Raw genomic sequence first — 15,984 nt, forward strand, 5'->3', positions numbered from 1 at the left:
CCTTGGCAACAATACCAAAGGGTCACTACATTTTGTGGAAGATTTACAGGATAGAGCTGTCATGAGAAAGGACAAAACATTCCTCCTACAATGAACAGTTTGCTCAAAACGGAGTTCCCTGAAGGACTTCACCACCAATGATTAGCACAAAAACTCTCTCGATATAAAGTTGCATGAGACCTCTTCTTCTTAACACCAAGCATGATTTCTTTTGATAGCTTCCTCTCCTTTGCAATCTAGCCCAATGCAAGTAGTGGCAGGCACTCAATATATATTTATTGAATATTTGCAAAGGAGATGGCAGGTGAAGATAATTATCAGTTTTGTAGATTTATATTAAAAGAGAAAAATAAATACTGAGTTAGGAGTTCAGAGCACAAAAACCTTTTGAGCAGCTACCTTTTAATAGCAGATATGCCTAAAAAGCAAAGCAAGAAGGAAAAGCAGACTAGAAATGAAAAAACAGCTACAAAAGACACCATGTCATATGGGTCAGTGCTTTAGATAGGAAAAATGTCATAAAGAACATTTCACTGGATTTCTAAAGCCTCTTTTATGATGCTAAAATTCTGGTTTCAATGACAAAGTTCTGGTAGCTACAAAAATTCCCCTTCCTCCCCCCCTTACATAGAACAGGAAATTCCAGATCTTTCTCTTTCTCAGAGCTTAAATCAAGCAACCAGAAACACAACAGGTACTTACTCTTTCTGACGGGCGTCACTAATTATGTGGCCTACCCTCTCAGTCCCTAAAGTGCTCATGCTGGTTTCCTAAAAAGACAGAGAAGTGAAATATGTCACCACTACCACGAAGGCTGACACACACAACAAAGCGTAATTTTCTGTCAGATTTTTTGAGAAGTACCTCAAACTCAGTATATCAAGTTCATCCTTGGTTCACCTATAGTTAAAGTCAAATTCAATGACCTTAATCAATAGTCAGGTCCAAAGGTTAACTTGTTTCCAATGGGCCTAATACGTTTACTGTTAAACTGTAAGTTCCATAAAGGTAGGGACTATCATGTGAATCATCCCTCTCCAATATTTAGCACAGTCTTAGTACATAGCGAATGTTCACTAAATGAGCTGAATGAACTACTAAGGACTTGAAGCCTAAAATTAGTCCCACATATTGGTATCCTACTCACCAAACCATTTTCTCCTCTCTCCTTCCCCAAAAAACAGAAATTGATCCTGTTCTTTACAAACGGATCAGTCCTTAGCCTAAGCTTTTGATATCATAGGTCTTAGAATGTAAATGAACACAGAAGTATCATCTTTGGAATACAGCAAAATGACAGGAAGAATTCCCTCTTCACTCAACATGAACATCCATTCTAGTATCTGTGAAGGCTGTGTGTGCATACTAATATATAACATGAACAAGAGTTGCACAAATATTTATAGCTGTTAAGGCTGGGTAAGCACACGTCAAGTGTGTACAAAAGTCAAGAAATATCTAAGTCTGTTGTGGGCACAGTCTCTGGCCAAGTATTTTGTGTATTCGTCCATGTGGTGAGTTAGTTAATCTAAGCATTAAGCTACACATCTTAGCATAACAATTTGCTATAGAAAATTAATTTGAGGTCCTCAGGTTCTGGGTGGGAATGGAGCTAAATGAAAAGGTTTTGCACCCTGTATTCTTCATCTCTTATGGCCATGCCTCCTGGTCACAGACACACATGAGGTAGGGGGGAGACGGGGAAGGATGGGTGAAAGATGGGCTATTTGTTACAGCAGAAAAATTATTAACTTAAAGTGCCATAATGTTTAAATTTACAGTTTATTACTGTGTAAATTACAAGCCGTACTTTCAGTAATTAGCAGCTCACTGGCAGGGAGCTGTGAATGAAACTCATTATTTATGATTACAATTTAGAAAAAGAGAAGAGAGGGACAGGAGATGAGGGAGCAGAGGGAGGGAGGTAGAACAGTGACCTCCACTGTAAATGACAAACACCCCTTTAAGGTGATGAAGATGAATTTAACAAGTAAATATTATCCTACTCATTTGAAATCATTAGAGATATTTCCAATAGACTCTTGTTCTCTACTGGCTAAAAAAAAAAACCCGGATTTACTCCATACCAGCTAAAGGTTCTAATTTTACAACGGCTAAAACGAACAGCGGAGAGGAGACTATTAGCTATCAAATCTAGGGGACAGAGAGGGGGAAAAGTGAAAGAGCCCTCCCCTGCTTCCCCGTCCCCACTACAAACTCTTACTATGTTCTCCAACTAACTCTTCCAACATAGCAAAAGGGATATGAGACATTTTAATGTACACAAAATGAGCTTCAGAAGTAGCTATTTTTCCAAAAAATGAGTCCAGACAATGCATTGTAGTAGAAAAAGTGCCAAACTTAGGAGATATAAGACACCTCTCTAGTTCTCAGATTCCTCATGTAAAATAAGGAAGCTGGGCTAGATGACCTCTACATGGGGGCAGGAGTATGACTACAAAAAGTGAAATCCCCATCTCTACAGAAATTTTTTAAAAAGTGATATTTTGCTCATTTAAAATTCAGAAAATAAACACATTCTCAATTACCTTCCTCATATTCCTGTCTCTAACTCTCCTTCTAACCCTCTCTGGACAAGATAGGCCCTCTCCTATTCTTCGGGCCCTCATTATGTATCTTACAAAAAGTAACAGACTTCATGAAGACTGCCTGTGTCCTAAATGTCCCTAAAGAGTCCTGAAGTCTCATTCAGTAGCAGTTATTATTCCTGATGGTCTCTGACAAATATTGGGATGAAAGGTCAAAACTACAATGAACAAAGAAATCTTCATAAATTTAGACAAAGTCATTATAATGGGTAGAAAAGATCTCAGAGGGGCAGCTAGGTGGCGCAGTGAGTAAAGTGCTGGCCCTAGAGTCGGAAGGACCTAAGTTCAGTTCCGGCCTCAGACACTTAACAACACAAAAATACTAGCCGTGTAACCTTAGGCAAGTTACCAATTGCCTTCAAAAAAAAAAAAGGTCTCAGAGCAAAAAGACTTTTAAGTATATAGTTAACACAATAGGAAGATGAAGTACGTAGGGAAGTACAGGTCTGGACTACAAAATGATTCACAATAAATCCTCTGTTGGTCAATATTTTCTCTACCTGAAGCAGAGGACGGAATTAAGCTTAAACAAGAATAAGCAGGGGGAAGTTTGGCTCAGCAAGTGGGCCAGAAGCTCTGTGGCTTTCCATTCATTCCCAAGTGAATTCAATTCTATTATATGATCTAAGAGAAATAATACAAGCATGCTAATAAATTAGCTATGGGAAATACTGTTGACTTACAGCAACACTGTTGATTATAGTAAGTACATATACTCAATAGGTAACATTATTATTACCCTATTTAGGCCAATAAATACATTGAGGGGCTTCACCTTTCCAACAAGCCTTCTTCGTCCTTTTCTGAGGCATCGGGCAGCAGCTCCAGGGAGTCGATTCAAGCGTGCATGGAACCCTGGAAATAAAGGGGAAAGACATGAGCATTCAATTTCAATTGAGCAAATATTTATTAATCAAGTACTATGTTCAAGGCATCATAGTAGGTGCTGGTAATTTTAAAAACAATAAGCTAATGAAACCACCTCTAAGGAGCTGATAGTCTTAGTACTCAATAAAGCCAACTACTTATTAAAGATATTTGCTACCATGAAGACTTTACCAACAAAACTCTACTAATTTTGCCATGGAAATTAGACTCATAAAACTCATTTCCCAAACTTTAGCTGTTCTAAAACTCTTAAGTCCTCAATTCCCACGATTTTAAACATGCAGGGAGAAACTATGATGTCATCAGAGTGAGGAACTACCTTCACCAATGAAGATTACAACCCACGGATGTAAATAAGTCCTGACTTATTATTATTATATTTATATGACTGATCAAGGAATTTGCATTTACAGGTTAAGTGACTTGTCTAGGACCATACACCTAATATGTGTCAGAAATAGGATTTGACCCCAAGTTTCCTGTTTCCAAACCCAACACATTATCTGTGCCATGTTTCTTCTACAATTAAAACTGTTTCTTTTTTAAATAAGCAGTCATTCACAAACATTTATTAAGTACCTACAAAGTGCCAAGTAGGGACCTAGGCCCTGGGGTCATGGGGGGGGGGGTGAGATAAAAAGACTATAACAATCTTCATTCTCAAAGAGCTTACATTTTAATGGGATGACAGAAAGAGAATGAATATAAACAAAATAAATGCAAAATATTTTGGAGGAGAGGACAAAAGGGGGAGGATGGAGTTTGGGATAGTGGTTAGGAAAGGCTTCATAGAACATGATAGCTGCATCTTGGAAGAAAAGAAAGTATTCTATAAGGCAAAAGGAAAAGCACACTTTAGGCAAGGAGGAGGCCGTGTGTGTGAAAAAGAGACAGTCAGTTTGGTTAGATTATTGAGTATGGCACAGGGAGTACTATACAAAAAAGTTGGATAGTTTACAATCAACTTGTAAAGAGTTTTAAAAGCTAAAGAGAGGAGTTTATACACTATCTGAGAGGCAATAAAAAGCCACTGAAGTTTACTGAGCATGGGAGGGCTACAGGAAATCTTAAGGAAAACTGATTTGGCAGTTATGTGCAAGATGAATTCGTTTTGGGGAAAAGCCCTGAGGCAAGGAGACCAATTTAAGAAGCCACTGCAATAAATTAGGAATGAAATGATGAAGGCATGAATATGGGAGCTGTGTGAACAGAAAAGGGTTCAGATGCCAGATGCTGCAGAAGTAGAAATGGCAAAATTTAGCAACTAGATATGTGGTGTGAGAGTGAGAACAAGGAGAACTCCTTGGAATTGGAAGGATGGTCATGACTTTGACAAAAATAGAGAAGTTTGGAAGAGAAGTAGGTTTATGGAGGAAAAAAAATAACGAATTCTGCTTTGGATATTGTTAGACTGAGATACTTCCAGGACATCCAATTTGAAACGTCCAATACAGCTAGAGATACAAGACTGAAGTTCAGGAGTCTGATAACTCAAAAATATATACTAAGGTAGACCTCAAACCAGGCTGCAACATTGATGTTGGTCTTTACCCAAAACTCAATTTCTATTACAACCAGAGAAGTAGATGGCTGTTCTTTTGAAATCATCAGCAAGTTTTTCCAAGGTAATGTGACTTAAAAAAAATTAAACACATACTAAAACTTATAAATTCAAATGGGCTGTCCTCTTCAAAGTCATAACATAAAGTCAATATTTATTCCAGAGGTGCTACCACTGCTCATAATAATTCTGAAATTGACTTTAAGAACCATGGAATGTTCTTTCAAATATTCTCAATGATGAAAAAATCTTCATTCTTTGGTGGCGGATCTGATTTTTGAAAACAGTCTCAGTACTTCAGAGCCAGGTCTAGAAAACAGAGTAAGTTGAAAATTAAAGTTTGGGGTCAGAAAAGGTAATATGACTATAAAATTAAGACTGACTTCCTTCATTGATTCTGAAGACAATGCCAAACAAGTAATTCTGAAACTATTTTGAGTAATGGCAGTTATCACCAGAATAAGTGTATAGTTTTTCAAGATGTCTATTCTAAAGAATAAATATGAGTTCTGAAATATATTAAAATATTGGTAAGTCATACCTCATACACAGCTATTCTTTTACATGTAAAACTGACTGAACTAAGGATCTTGAACAGCTCCTGAAGAAGAGAGGGAAGAAAAAATAGAGAAGATGGAATAAGCATTTATTAAGTGCCTACTATGTGCCAGGCACTGAGCTAAAAGTTTTACAAATAATATACCTCAAACTCTCACCATATTAAATCTCTGTAGTAAAACATTAAGACAAAGTACTGAACACAAATCAGGAGCTTCACAAAAATTGATTGATTCATTACTGAGAATCACAGTTACAGAATTCTAGAGCTGCAAGGGGTCTCAGATCATCTATTCCAACCTCCTTACTTGGTAGATGAGGAAACTGAGGCTGAGAAAGGCTAAATAAATTGCCTGAGGCCACCTACCTCATCAGAAGCAAAGAAAAAAAAAGGGGGGGGGGGGAATGGAAGCCTAGAAGACAGGTCTCAAATCCCAGTTCAATATCTATTCCACTACTTCACAAGGGATAAGGAAGTAGAATGGCATAATAGAAAGAGCCCTGGACTGCCAATTTCAAACCTAATTCTTGTAAAACCGGAAACTGCTTACTTATATGACCTTGGACAAAATCCTGAACCTTTCTGAACCTATTTCTTCAATTCAGGAAACATTCTTTAAGTACCTATAGGGGAGGGTAGGTGGCGCAGTGAGTAAAGTGCCCACCCCGGAGTCAGAAGGACCAGAGTTTGGTTCTGGCCTAAGACACTTAACACCCACAAAAAAAATAAACTAGCTGTGTAACTTTGGGCAAGTTACTTAACCCCAATTGCCCTCCAAAAGGCAAAAAAAAAAAAAAAAAGTACCTATACCATCAACATACAAAAGGGCAAACCCTGGAGCCAGAAAGACCTGGGTATAAGTCCTATCCCTAACACACATTAGCTATGTGACCACAGACAAGTCTCTCAGTGCCCCTGTCAGCTCTCCAAGACTGTAGGATATAAATGAGTGTCTGATTTGCACTGGTAAAGTAGGGTCCCACAAAGGAAGTTCCTCACACTGCTGAACTCACTGGTCTGGAACAACAGCAAAAAGGTACAAGTCTCCAGATTAACCACAGGCAGGGACTATGCCATTTTCATATCTCACACAGTCCCTGGCACAAAGTAGGCACTTACTTAACAAATGCTTATTGATCAAATAATTGGGAGATACAAAGACAAAACACAAAATGGTAATTATGTCTCTGTCTCCATCTTTCTCTCTCCCACATCCAGAAGTCCAGAGTTCATCAGTTTGAGAGTTCCAGGCACAACTGAGGGAACAAAGACCCACACTCTAAACAAGCATGGACATAGAAAGGCAGTCACTTGAGGAGGAAGTGGTTCCAAAGAACGGACCCCCTACCAACAGAAAACAGATTCAGTTAGAGACTCCAGAGAGAGCTAACCCTGGCAATTGAGAGTCTAGCTACAGAAATGAGCAAAAGCTGGGAACTCAGTTAAACAACCTGCTAAGCAGAGATGTTACATCCACAAGCAGCTACCACAAGGTAAGAGGCTCCCACAACTACACTACTGCTACTAGCAGTTATGAGCTGCCTTGGCCACACATCTCCTATACATGTACCTCACAACCACTGAACTTAACCATAAGGTTGAGCACACTCTTTCCATAAATGCATGTATTTTTAGGATAGTGTACTCCATATTTACAGGAAAACTGTTTTGTAATTATTGTTCTTAACATATCAGCCTTTGCTGAGAGTTTAACAGATGTTACCAATGGGATGCACACTGGTGGGAGCTCATGAGTTATATAACTTTATGATATATAATTTATATAACATTATAAAACATGAGCATGTGTTTGTATGTCTGTGCATGTGTCTGTGTAAAATAGAAACACTATAGTGTTAAGAATGGATAACCAGAGAGTGTCAGTCCTTTGGGGAGAGAACCCAGAGATTCTAGAAAAAGTTGTGGGAATACTACACTGATACACATATTTGTTGTATTCCCAAGAGTAAGGATTGTCTTATTCTTATTCTTTGTATTTGTATCCCTAGTGTCTACCACAGTGCTTGGAACATAACCACATAATGCTTGTCTACTGATTTGTAGAGGCAGAAAGAATACTTACAGGGTTAAGATATGGCTTTTGGCTAAGATAACTGCCCATTGGAGGCAGGCAGATCCATTTCAACATCCCTAACTCAAGTAAAACTCTAAAAAACAGCACCAGATCAAAGAATAATAAAAAATCCTTTGTGAAACTACAGTGACACTACAATGACAGTTAAGAAGATAGGAGGGAGCTCCCCTTCTCTGTCTCCTCTGCTCTGCCAGCAGCTCTTCAGCTTTGCCCCTCACCGCCTGAGAATGTACGCCTGAGCCATGTTCATCTCTACCCCCGCCCTTGTGAGGAGCAGCTCTCAGCTGCTGAGTAGACCACTGTCTGCAGTGGTGCTAAAGTGGTCAGAGGTTCGGACAGATGAGAACCTCAGCATTTTGGCAGCATCAAGTCCCTTGACCTCTCTTGTCCCCAGATGTGGATTCCAAACTGATGCCGTCTCAAGGGACATTGACACAGCAGCCAAGTTTATTGGGGCTGGGGCTGCCACTGTGGGGGTGGCTGGCTCTGGAGCTGGGATTGGGCCTGTGTTTAGAAGTCTCATCATCGGTTATGCCAGGAACCCCTCCCTGAAGCAGCAGCTTTTTTCCTAGGCCATCTTGGGCTTTGCCCTGTCTGGTGGCCTTCCTCATCCTCTTCGCCATGTGATGGAGCCATTTCTATTCCCCTACATTTCTGAATATTCCTCCTCATCCTCCTGCTCCTTCCATGTCTCTTCCAGCCTGCATATGCCTCCACCTCCATCTTACCAGGTAGCCCTGGGGAAAGCCATAGGCTCAGGGTTTGACAGAGGGAAGACAAATAAATACTGGATTAATAAGCAAAAAAAAAAAAAGATAGGAGGGAGACATATATTAAAAAATAAAGGTGATATAAAAACAAAAGGTAATAAAATAAAATATTAAAATAAAAAAGACAAATTTAATAATCCAAGTAGGAAATGATGAGAGTCTGACTTATGGTTATAGTGTTGTGAGTGGGGAACATGGGAGAGATGAAAGAGATTTTGTGGCAGCAGAATCAACAAAATTTGGCAAGTGATCAAATATGAAGGGGTGTGGGGGAGTAAAAAGTCAGAATAACTTCAAAGTGATTAGAAGAATGGCAGTGCCCTTAACAGAAATAGGAAAGCTGTAATGAGGGGGAGGTTTAGGGAATAAGACAAATGAATTTTTGTTTTGAACATAATAGTGACCAGATATTCTAGCAGAGATCTCCAGCAGGCTGCTGGTGTTAAGGAACTGGAGTTCAGGAAGTTTAAAACTAAGAAAAGAGATCATTTGCTTGCAGGTAGTAATTTAAGGCTATAGAAGTAGATAATCATGGTCATCAACAGCAACACCCACATGCTAATGGGATAAATGTATACTGATTCAGCAAAGCATGAAGAAATCAACAAACAAAAGAATCAGGAGATGAAAGCATCATGGAAGAGTGCAGGAGGAAAGGGTGGTCAATGTGCTGAATGCTACCGGAAGATAAATAGCATGTAAACTGAAAAAGTCATTAGATTTAGCAGTAAACAGACTGTTAGTCACCTCAGAAAAGTTTTGTCTGCGTGTTGAGGCTAGAAAGAAAAACTACAAAAGGTTAAGAAGGAAGCAGGAAATGAGGAATTTGGGTCAATGAGTGAAGACAACAACTTCTCCTGAAGAGAACTTCTCCTATGAATTTCACTATGAAAGGAAACAGAAAGCTAGCTATGAGGACAACTTCAAGGGGATGGCGGCACAATGTCAATATTTGAATGCATCTGAGTCTCAATTTCAATTCTTCAGATACTGAAGTATTTCATGCTTTTCAGTCGTGCAACACCAATGGAAGAATACTAGGGTAAAAAAGATGCACTTTTGTTTTTTACACTATTAAATACTGGCACTATTAAAATACCTCTGTAATTCCCAAAGGCCATCTGGACTGCCTTCATGCACCTGTTCAATTCTGAACCCAATCTTGGCACAGAAAAGAGACCACCTTTTCCTCAGAGATCAGAGCAAAGGAAGAGAGAAAGAAAACGATGTAGAGGGGCTTTGTGGTGTGAAATAGAAGAAGTTGCTGACAGTGGACAGTCTCTATTTTTTTTAATTAAAGTAGGACAACAGGTCCTTTGCTTAGGGGAAGGGGGAGGGGGATGGCATAAAGGGCTTAACGACAGAAGTTTTGGAATGGTTACTATAGAATGTAAGTCAACTAAGAGAAAATAAAAATACTTCTCTTGGGCTACAAGGATCCAGCTGAAAGTAAACAACAAATTTGCAGAAGATACTGGGACATTAATTAGCACATAAGTAGAGACAAGATGGATTTGGGGGAGTTTGTGGGGAGGGGAGTTCAACCCAGAGTAAGGATTTGGCAATTTGTGAATGGCCACAGTTCCAAATGATTCAGAGGTTTCAAGGATATAAGGCAGTACAGAGCTGAAGTACTCAACTATAAGACTAAGAATGTGAAGGAAAAGAAAATAAGACCAGAGCAGGAGTGATGTACTGAATGAACATAAAAGATGGAGAGGGGCAGTGGTAATAAAAATTGCAGTAAGAACAAAGAATTGATTAAAATTAAAGGGTTGGACTAGACAGTCTGTAAAGTCTTTATCAACTTTAACATTCTATAATTTTATGATACCATAAACTAAAAATGGGAATAAAAGTTATTCAAAGAAATACATTTTATCAACTCTTAATAACAAGTTATTATTCTGAAACCATTTCTTATTGAAATCCGTTCTCATCAAGTCCAAAGAGCCAACATTTCAGCATCCTCCAGTGGGTAGCTAACAAACCTTTAACTTCAATATGGCTCAGCAAGTAGGCAATGAGACAAGGCTGTTGACCTACAGCATCATAACAGGAATGCTACTGGCAGTACTGGACTGAAGGAACTCTTCTCAACTTAACCATATACTCCCCCACACTCCATTTTATTTCAGTCTTACAGATAAGGAAATTGAAGCCTAGAGAGATGGGGAGCCAGCTCTGAAGGCTCCAGTAACCCAGGTGAGTTTCAAGATCTCTAGCCTTGGTTCCATCCCAGTCTAAACTCATAATCATAGAGTTGTCTGGAGGAATCCCAAGAGGATTTCTACCTATCCTTGCTTGTCTCTGTTTCCTTGGTGCAGGCCCTCATCACTTCGGAACTAGACTATTTCAAGAGCCTTCTCAAACATTCATCAACAGGCAGAGAGGAATTTATGGAGAGTTCAGCTATGGGACAATCATCCAGCCTACAGCTAATCAGATGTGTGGTCAAATAATTAAATTATCATTAATCGTTTCCCCAAACACATTGGAGACTCACCTCTTTGAGCTGGACGAGAGGGCAAAAGGAATGTGGAATCTGAAAGTTTGTCCAGTCCTGCATCCATTCTCTCTACTTCAGATCGATGATCAGGTGCCCACTTGGGGAGAAGATTGGGGACAGTGAATCCTGAGACACATTCACCTTCATAGAACCAATCACTCTGCTCATCATCCCCTGAAACAGGTAAGCCAAGTTATCAACACTTAAGTGTAAAAGACCAAAATGAACAAAATTTCAGGATACCACATTTTAAGTAACCCTTTTAAAATGACAGTCTCCCTTCTCAATATCACCATTAAAACACATTTATCTACATGCCCATATATATCAAATTGCATTAGATGGTACTATCCAAGGTAGACGGTACTACCTACCTCACATTGTAAAACAAGAGGCTTTGTAAACCTTTCAGAGATAAGAAGTGGGAGTTATAATTATTGGAGGACTTTTAAATTGGTTATTCTGTACTGTATCTACTAAAGGGGAAAGGCTACTTGAAGGCTCTAATCCATAAACTATCTTAAAACCCAAATTCTGTTGTTTCTGGAATGCATTCTATATATTCAAACTTTACATTGTATAAAGAATATATATATATTCACATGCACCGGCCCTGGAGTCAGGAGGACCCGAGTTCAAATCAGACCTCATACACTTAACACAAAAACTAGCCGTGTGACATTGAGCAAGTCACTCAACCCCAATTGCCCTACCTTACCCCCTCCAAAAAAAAAAATATATATATATTCACTTCTTTCTCCCCAAAAGTTCATTAATGAGAGGGAGATAAGCAATTTAGCACTGGCTCAATAGGCCATTACTAAGAAATTAAGAGGAAAAAGACAATTTTAGCATTAGAAGGGATCTTCATGATTATGTAATACAATCAACTCATTTTATAGATAAAGAAAGTGAGGCCCAGAGAAATGACATTCTTTGCTCAATGTCATCTACATAATCAATTATTAATGATCAGGCCATGGCTGAAATCCCATCTCCTAGCTCTCAGTTTAAGGTGTCTTCCAGCTACAGGGGAAACAAAATGTACTCTGTTGTTGAGAAAACTTCTGCCTGCCAAAACAGAAATATGATAAATTCCCTCATTCCTCTTCTCAAAACAACAGAATTAAGAAAGGATGGGCAGAGCAACAAAGCACTACACCTGTTACTCCAGTAACAATGTAAGGGTTAATATACGTTAATCATGCTGTGAATTGCATCCTAGGAGAGCTACTTTGAACCTGCCAGTCATCTGAATTTAAACACAGGATGGTGACAAATGTTAAATCATTTTGGAGGTCTCCAAAAACAAAGTCTATGCAACTAACAAAACTATCTTGGTAAAAATGATCTGTACCCAGTGATATTCCTATGAAAGCAGGTCTGCCCACTGTCCCCTCAATAAAGGCATACCAATATAACCAGCAATAACTGCCAAGAAAACTGGAAAGTAGTAGAATTAGAAATGATTTGAGAAGATGTTTTGTCTTACACATGTTCATTAAACCTTCTAATCCCCCCCCCAAAAAAAATTCCCTAGTCCTTATACCAAAAATATTCTATGCAGATAAATATTTTCCTATGAGAAATGCCAAACACTGGTCTGAAATGGGAAGTGGTAGGTAGTTCCTAAGCATTTACATAAGCCTTTTTTTTTTTAATTCCATATAACTTCACTGGGCTACAAGAGATCTTGACAAGTCACCTAGATTACATGCCTAACTCTACCCAGGACTATACCTATATCACCATTCAAAGATGACTATCTTTCTATTTGAAAAAACAAGAGAAAATAAAAGAAAACCACCAAAAAAAAATTCATAATCTCCCTTAACAACTCAATACTTAATACTCAAGGGTATTCCTAAACTTAATCCTTTATATTGCAGTGATATCCCTGTATAAAAGCAATGCTTCATAAACTTAAAAAATTTTTACTAGATCATTCCATTGTTTGTCCTTAAGTAAATCAAAATAAGGGATCGAATATTAGTACTTTTGGGCAATATATGCAAACAGTTTTCTGTGCTGTAAAGAGGACCATGGTTAGAATTACCAGACTTGACTAGGACTGAATCAAGTACTGAGACCCAACAAGCCTGCCTAGAGAGAAGGCCCCCAAACCAAACCAGGCCACCTATAACTAATTTATCATTCCTTACAGTATTCAAAGTGGCATTCACAGTAATCTGCATAGCATTTAGTGGTCCTGGACGAATAGAAAGGTAAGAATACTATCTCAGATTTTCATAGATCCCTGACAGCTCTGAGGTGTGGGTGGGACAGTCCTACATTTTTCAGGCATAGCAGAATCCTTTCAGCCTTTAGTGGGGTCTGATACAGTGTGATTTGGAAATACAGTCATTAAAATTGTGCCATTAACCCCCTATAAAGAATTCTAGAATGTTAGAACTAGTTAAAAAAAAAAAATCTAATCCAACTCTATTAAATAAAGAACTGCAACCCAGAAAGGAGAAAAAACATTTCCAGAATCACATGGGACAAACCTATGAAACAAAAAATACATCTTTTTAGGCAGAAGCAAAAACTCATATTATTAATATGTTAAACTTGTTTGCAGTGCTTCATGTTATGAATTACATGTTTGTAAAAGAGCATGAAGATTTTTTTCTACAATAAGCAACACTCCACAAAATTTTAATCTTTTTCAGAAATAAAAATATATACAGGCAGTTAAATTTTTCCTATACAAGAGTAAAAGTTGTATACATCACACAATTACAAAATATGGACATATTTGTTGACTCAGGAAAAATAACAGCCCAAAGACCCATCCCTATTATTCAAACACACTATATAAGTGCCACATTCAAAAAGAGTCACTCATACAATTACCAGACTTCTTTCATAAATACTGAGCACAGCTTCAGGGCTCTAAGCTTAAGATTACCTTGACGACCTTCATCATTGGTGAAGAGACCTGTGTCACTGCTACTACATACACTGCTGGTTTCACTAGAAAAAGAATAAAACAAACAAAAACTATACATTAGCTCCAGTCATACAATATTTTAGACATCTCAAATTAATTTTAAAGATCTCAAAATTTCATTGCATTCACATACCCTATTAATAATTAAGAAATGAAAAATGTCCAGAAATTCTGGATGGGAAATTTTCATGTCCCAACCAGAAAAGAATTCATGGCTTTATAACTTCTGGAAATTTTTCATGTCTTGTACATATGTGAATGTAATGAAATCTTTGGACTGAAAACACTCTTTGATGAAGCAGAATTGCTTAATTAGTTTGGGGCATTATTCACATATATGTAGCTTCCGCATAAAGAGACATCTGCTACAACAAAAATAATTTAGAAGGTGAGAAATCAAGCTACTTGGATTTAACTTTAATTTTTACAATTCTTTTTTGCCATAAATGTAGTTAAATGTGAAAAAACCCAGCATCTTACTTTTTTGCTACTATACAAGAGCAGACAAAAACCCAAGAAAGAGAATAAACCATCAACACCAAAATACAACAAAGAAAGTTATGACATTTTCTGAACTTTGTGCTTCCAATGTCAAGAAAGTATTAAAAGCACTCATTTTCAGAAAGGAGCTAGGTGAAGTAAAAGAAAAAAAAATACTGCTACACCACTAACAAACTTCTCATTTTCTGAAACATCACCATTTGCAGTTTCTGTTGCTTCTGATGATTTAATTTTTTTGTCATGATTTGGTTTTTTTTTATCATAACTTCACAGATTTCTGAAATGAAGGTTTTCCTAAACCAATTTCTTTCATATGCTGCAAATGGAAAAACCTGAGTTTGGCAAGAAGCAAGAAGAGTTATATACTGTCAAATAAAGACCTTGCAAACTATTACTAAAGAGATATACTTGGTAAAATTGCATTATTTTTGCAATGCCTAAAGTTCAGAGACGTTAGGTAGCACAGTGGCTAATAATAAGGATAATGGTAACAATAATAATAATAATGGTTTACATTTATATAGTGCTTACTACATGCCAGCTACCATGATAAGCACTTTACAACTGTGCTGGACATTAATCAAATCCTGCCTCAGATACATAACTGTGACCCTGGGCAAGTTACAAATTCCATGTCTGTTTCCTCATCTGTAAAATGAGAGAATTAGCCTTAATGTCCTCTAAGGTCACTTCCAATTCTAAATCTGTGATCCTATGACGGTATTCTGCAACATTTAAACATTTCTTCTTTGCCCAGAGAAAGAGCACTGGTTCTGGAGTAAGGGGGCCTGGGTTCAGTTCCTGCCTTGGGTGCTTCCCTCTTGTAGGACATCAGGCATCCCAGTCAACCCCCCTGAACCTTTTATCTCATTTATAAAAGGAGGATTCTGGACTCTATGATCCTCTGGCCCTAGATCTACTCTGTTTTGTAATCCATTCAAATACAAGAGTAATGCTAACAGAAATTTGTCTGACTTTGAATCTTGGATATTTGCAGCAGGATGAATAGACAAATTCTTAATAAATTATTTCATCTTGTATTCTCTACTTATAAATGTAAACACTGTTTCCTTCTTTCATTTTTTATATAAAACCACAATTCTTAATTTTGTACAGTTTTTTATTACAATATAAATTCAACACAGTTCTAAATTATTCTGCTCTTTGGTCTCCCCCCTTGAGCTTCTTTCTGTTCTCGGCCATGCGTTTTTTTGGCTTTTTGGAAGGCAATTGGGGTTAAGCGACTTGCCCAAGCAAGGTCACACAGCTAGTTTTTGTGTTAAGTGTCTGAGGCCGCATCTGAACTCAGGTCCTCCTGATTCCAGGGCCAGTGCTCTATTCACTGCACCACCCAGCCGCCCCTCAGTCGTGCATTTTTAATGCTTCATCAAAACTTTTCTGTAGCAGTGTCACTAGTACTCTCTTCACTACAATTTCCCCATGCCAAAAAACAAAAAAACTCTCTATTATAAATGACAATAAGCATAAACATGGTCAAGTCAAACAAATCCAGGCCATATCTTAAAATATACAGCTCAT

At 38.0% G+C, this 15,984-nt stretch overlaps 1 protein-coding gene and 1 pseudogene across 2 annotated transcripts in view; one reads left to right on the forward strand and one right to left on the reverse strand.

Moving 5' to 3' along the window:
* Nucleotides 1-15,984, reverse strand: part of GPATCH2L (G-patch domain containing 2 like) — a 69,750-nt gene that overhangs the window by 40,808 nt on the left and 12,958 nt on the right. For both annotated transcript variants that reach the window (XM_069091908.1, XM_069091909.1), the window contains exons 3-6: nt 13,903-13,967; nt 10,989-11,165; nt 3,385-3,464; nt 703-770 (exon numbers count right to left, since the gene is read on the reverse strand). In XM_069091908.1, the coding sequence (XP_068948009.1) occupies nt 703-770; nt 3,385-3,464; nt 10,989-11,165; nt 13,903-13,967 (390 nt within the window). The remainder of the gene's footprint in view (nt 1-702; nt 771-3,384; nt 3,465-10,988; nt 11,166-13,902; nt 13,968-15,984) is intronic.
* Nucleotides 7,444-8,499, forward strand: LOC138164012 (ATP synthase F(0) complex subunit C2, mitochondrial pseudogene; annotated as a pseudogene).

This window comes from Petaurus breviceps, unplaced genomic scaffold (genome assembly GCF_028583685.1).
Source record: "Petaurus breviceps papuanus isolate PSGF00001 unplaced genomic scaffold, PetGlider_PUasm1.0 189, whole genome shotgun sequence".
In the NCBI taxonomy this organism is placed as follows: Eukaryota; Metazoa; Chordata; class Mammalia; order Diprotodontia; family Petauridae; genus Petaurus; species Petaurus breviceps.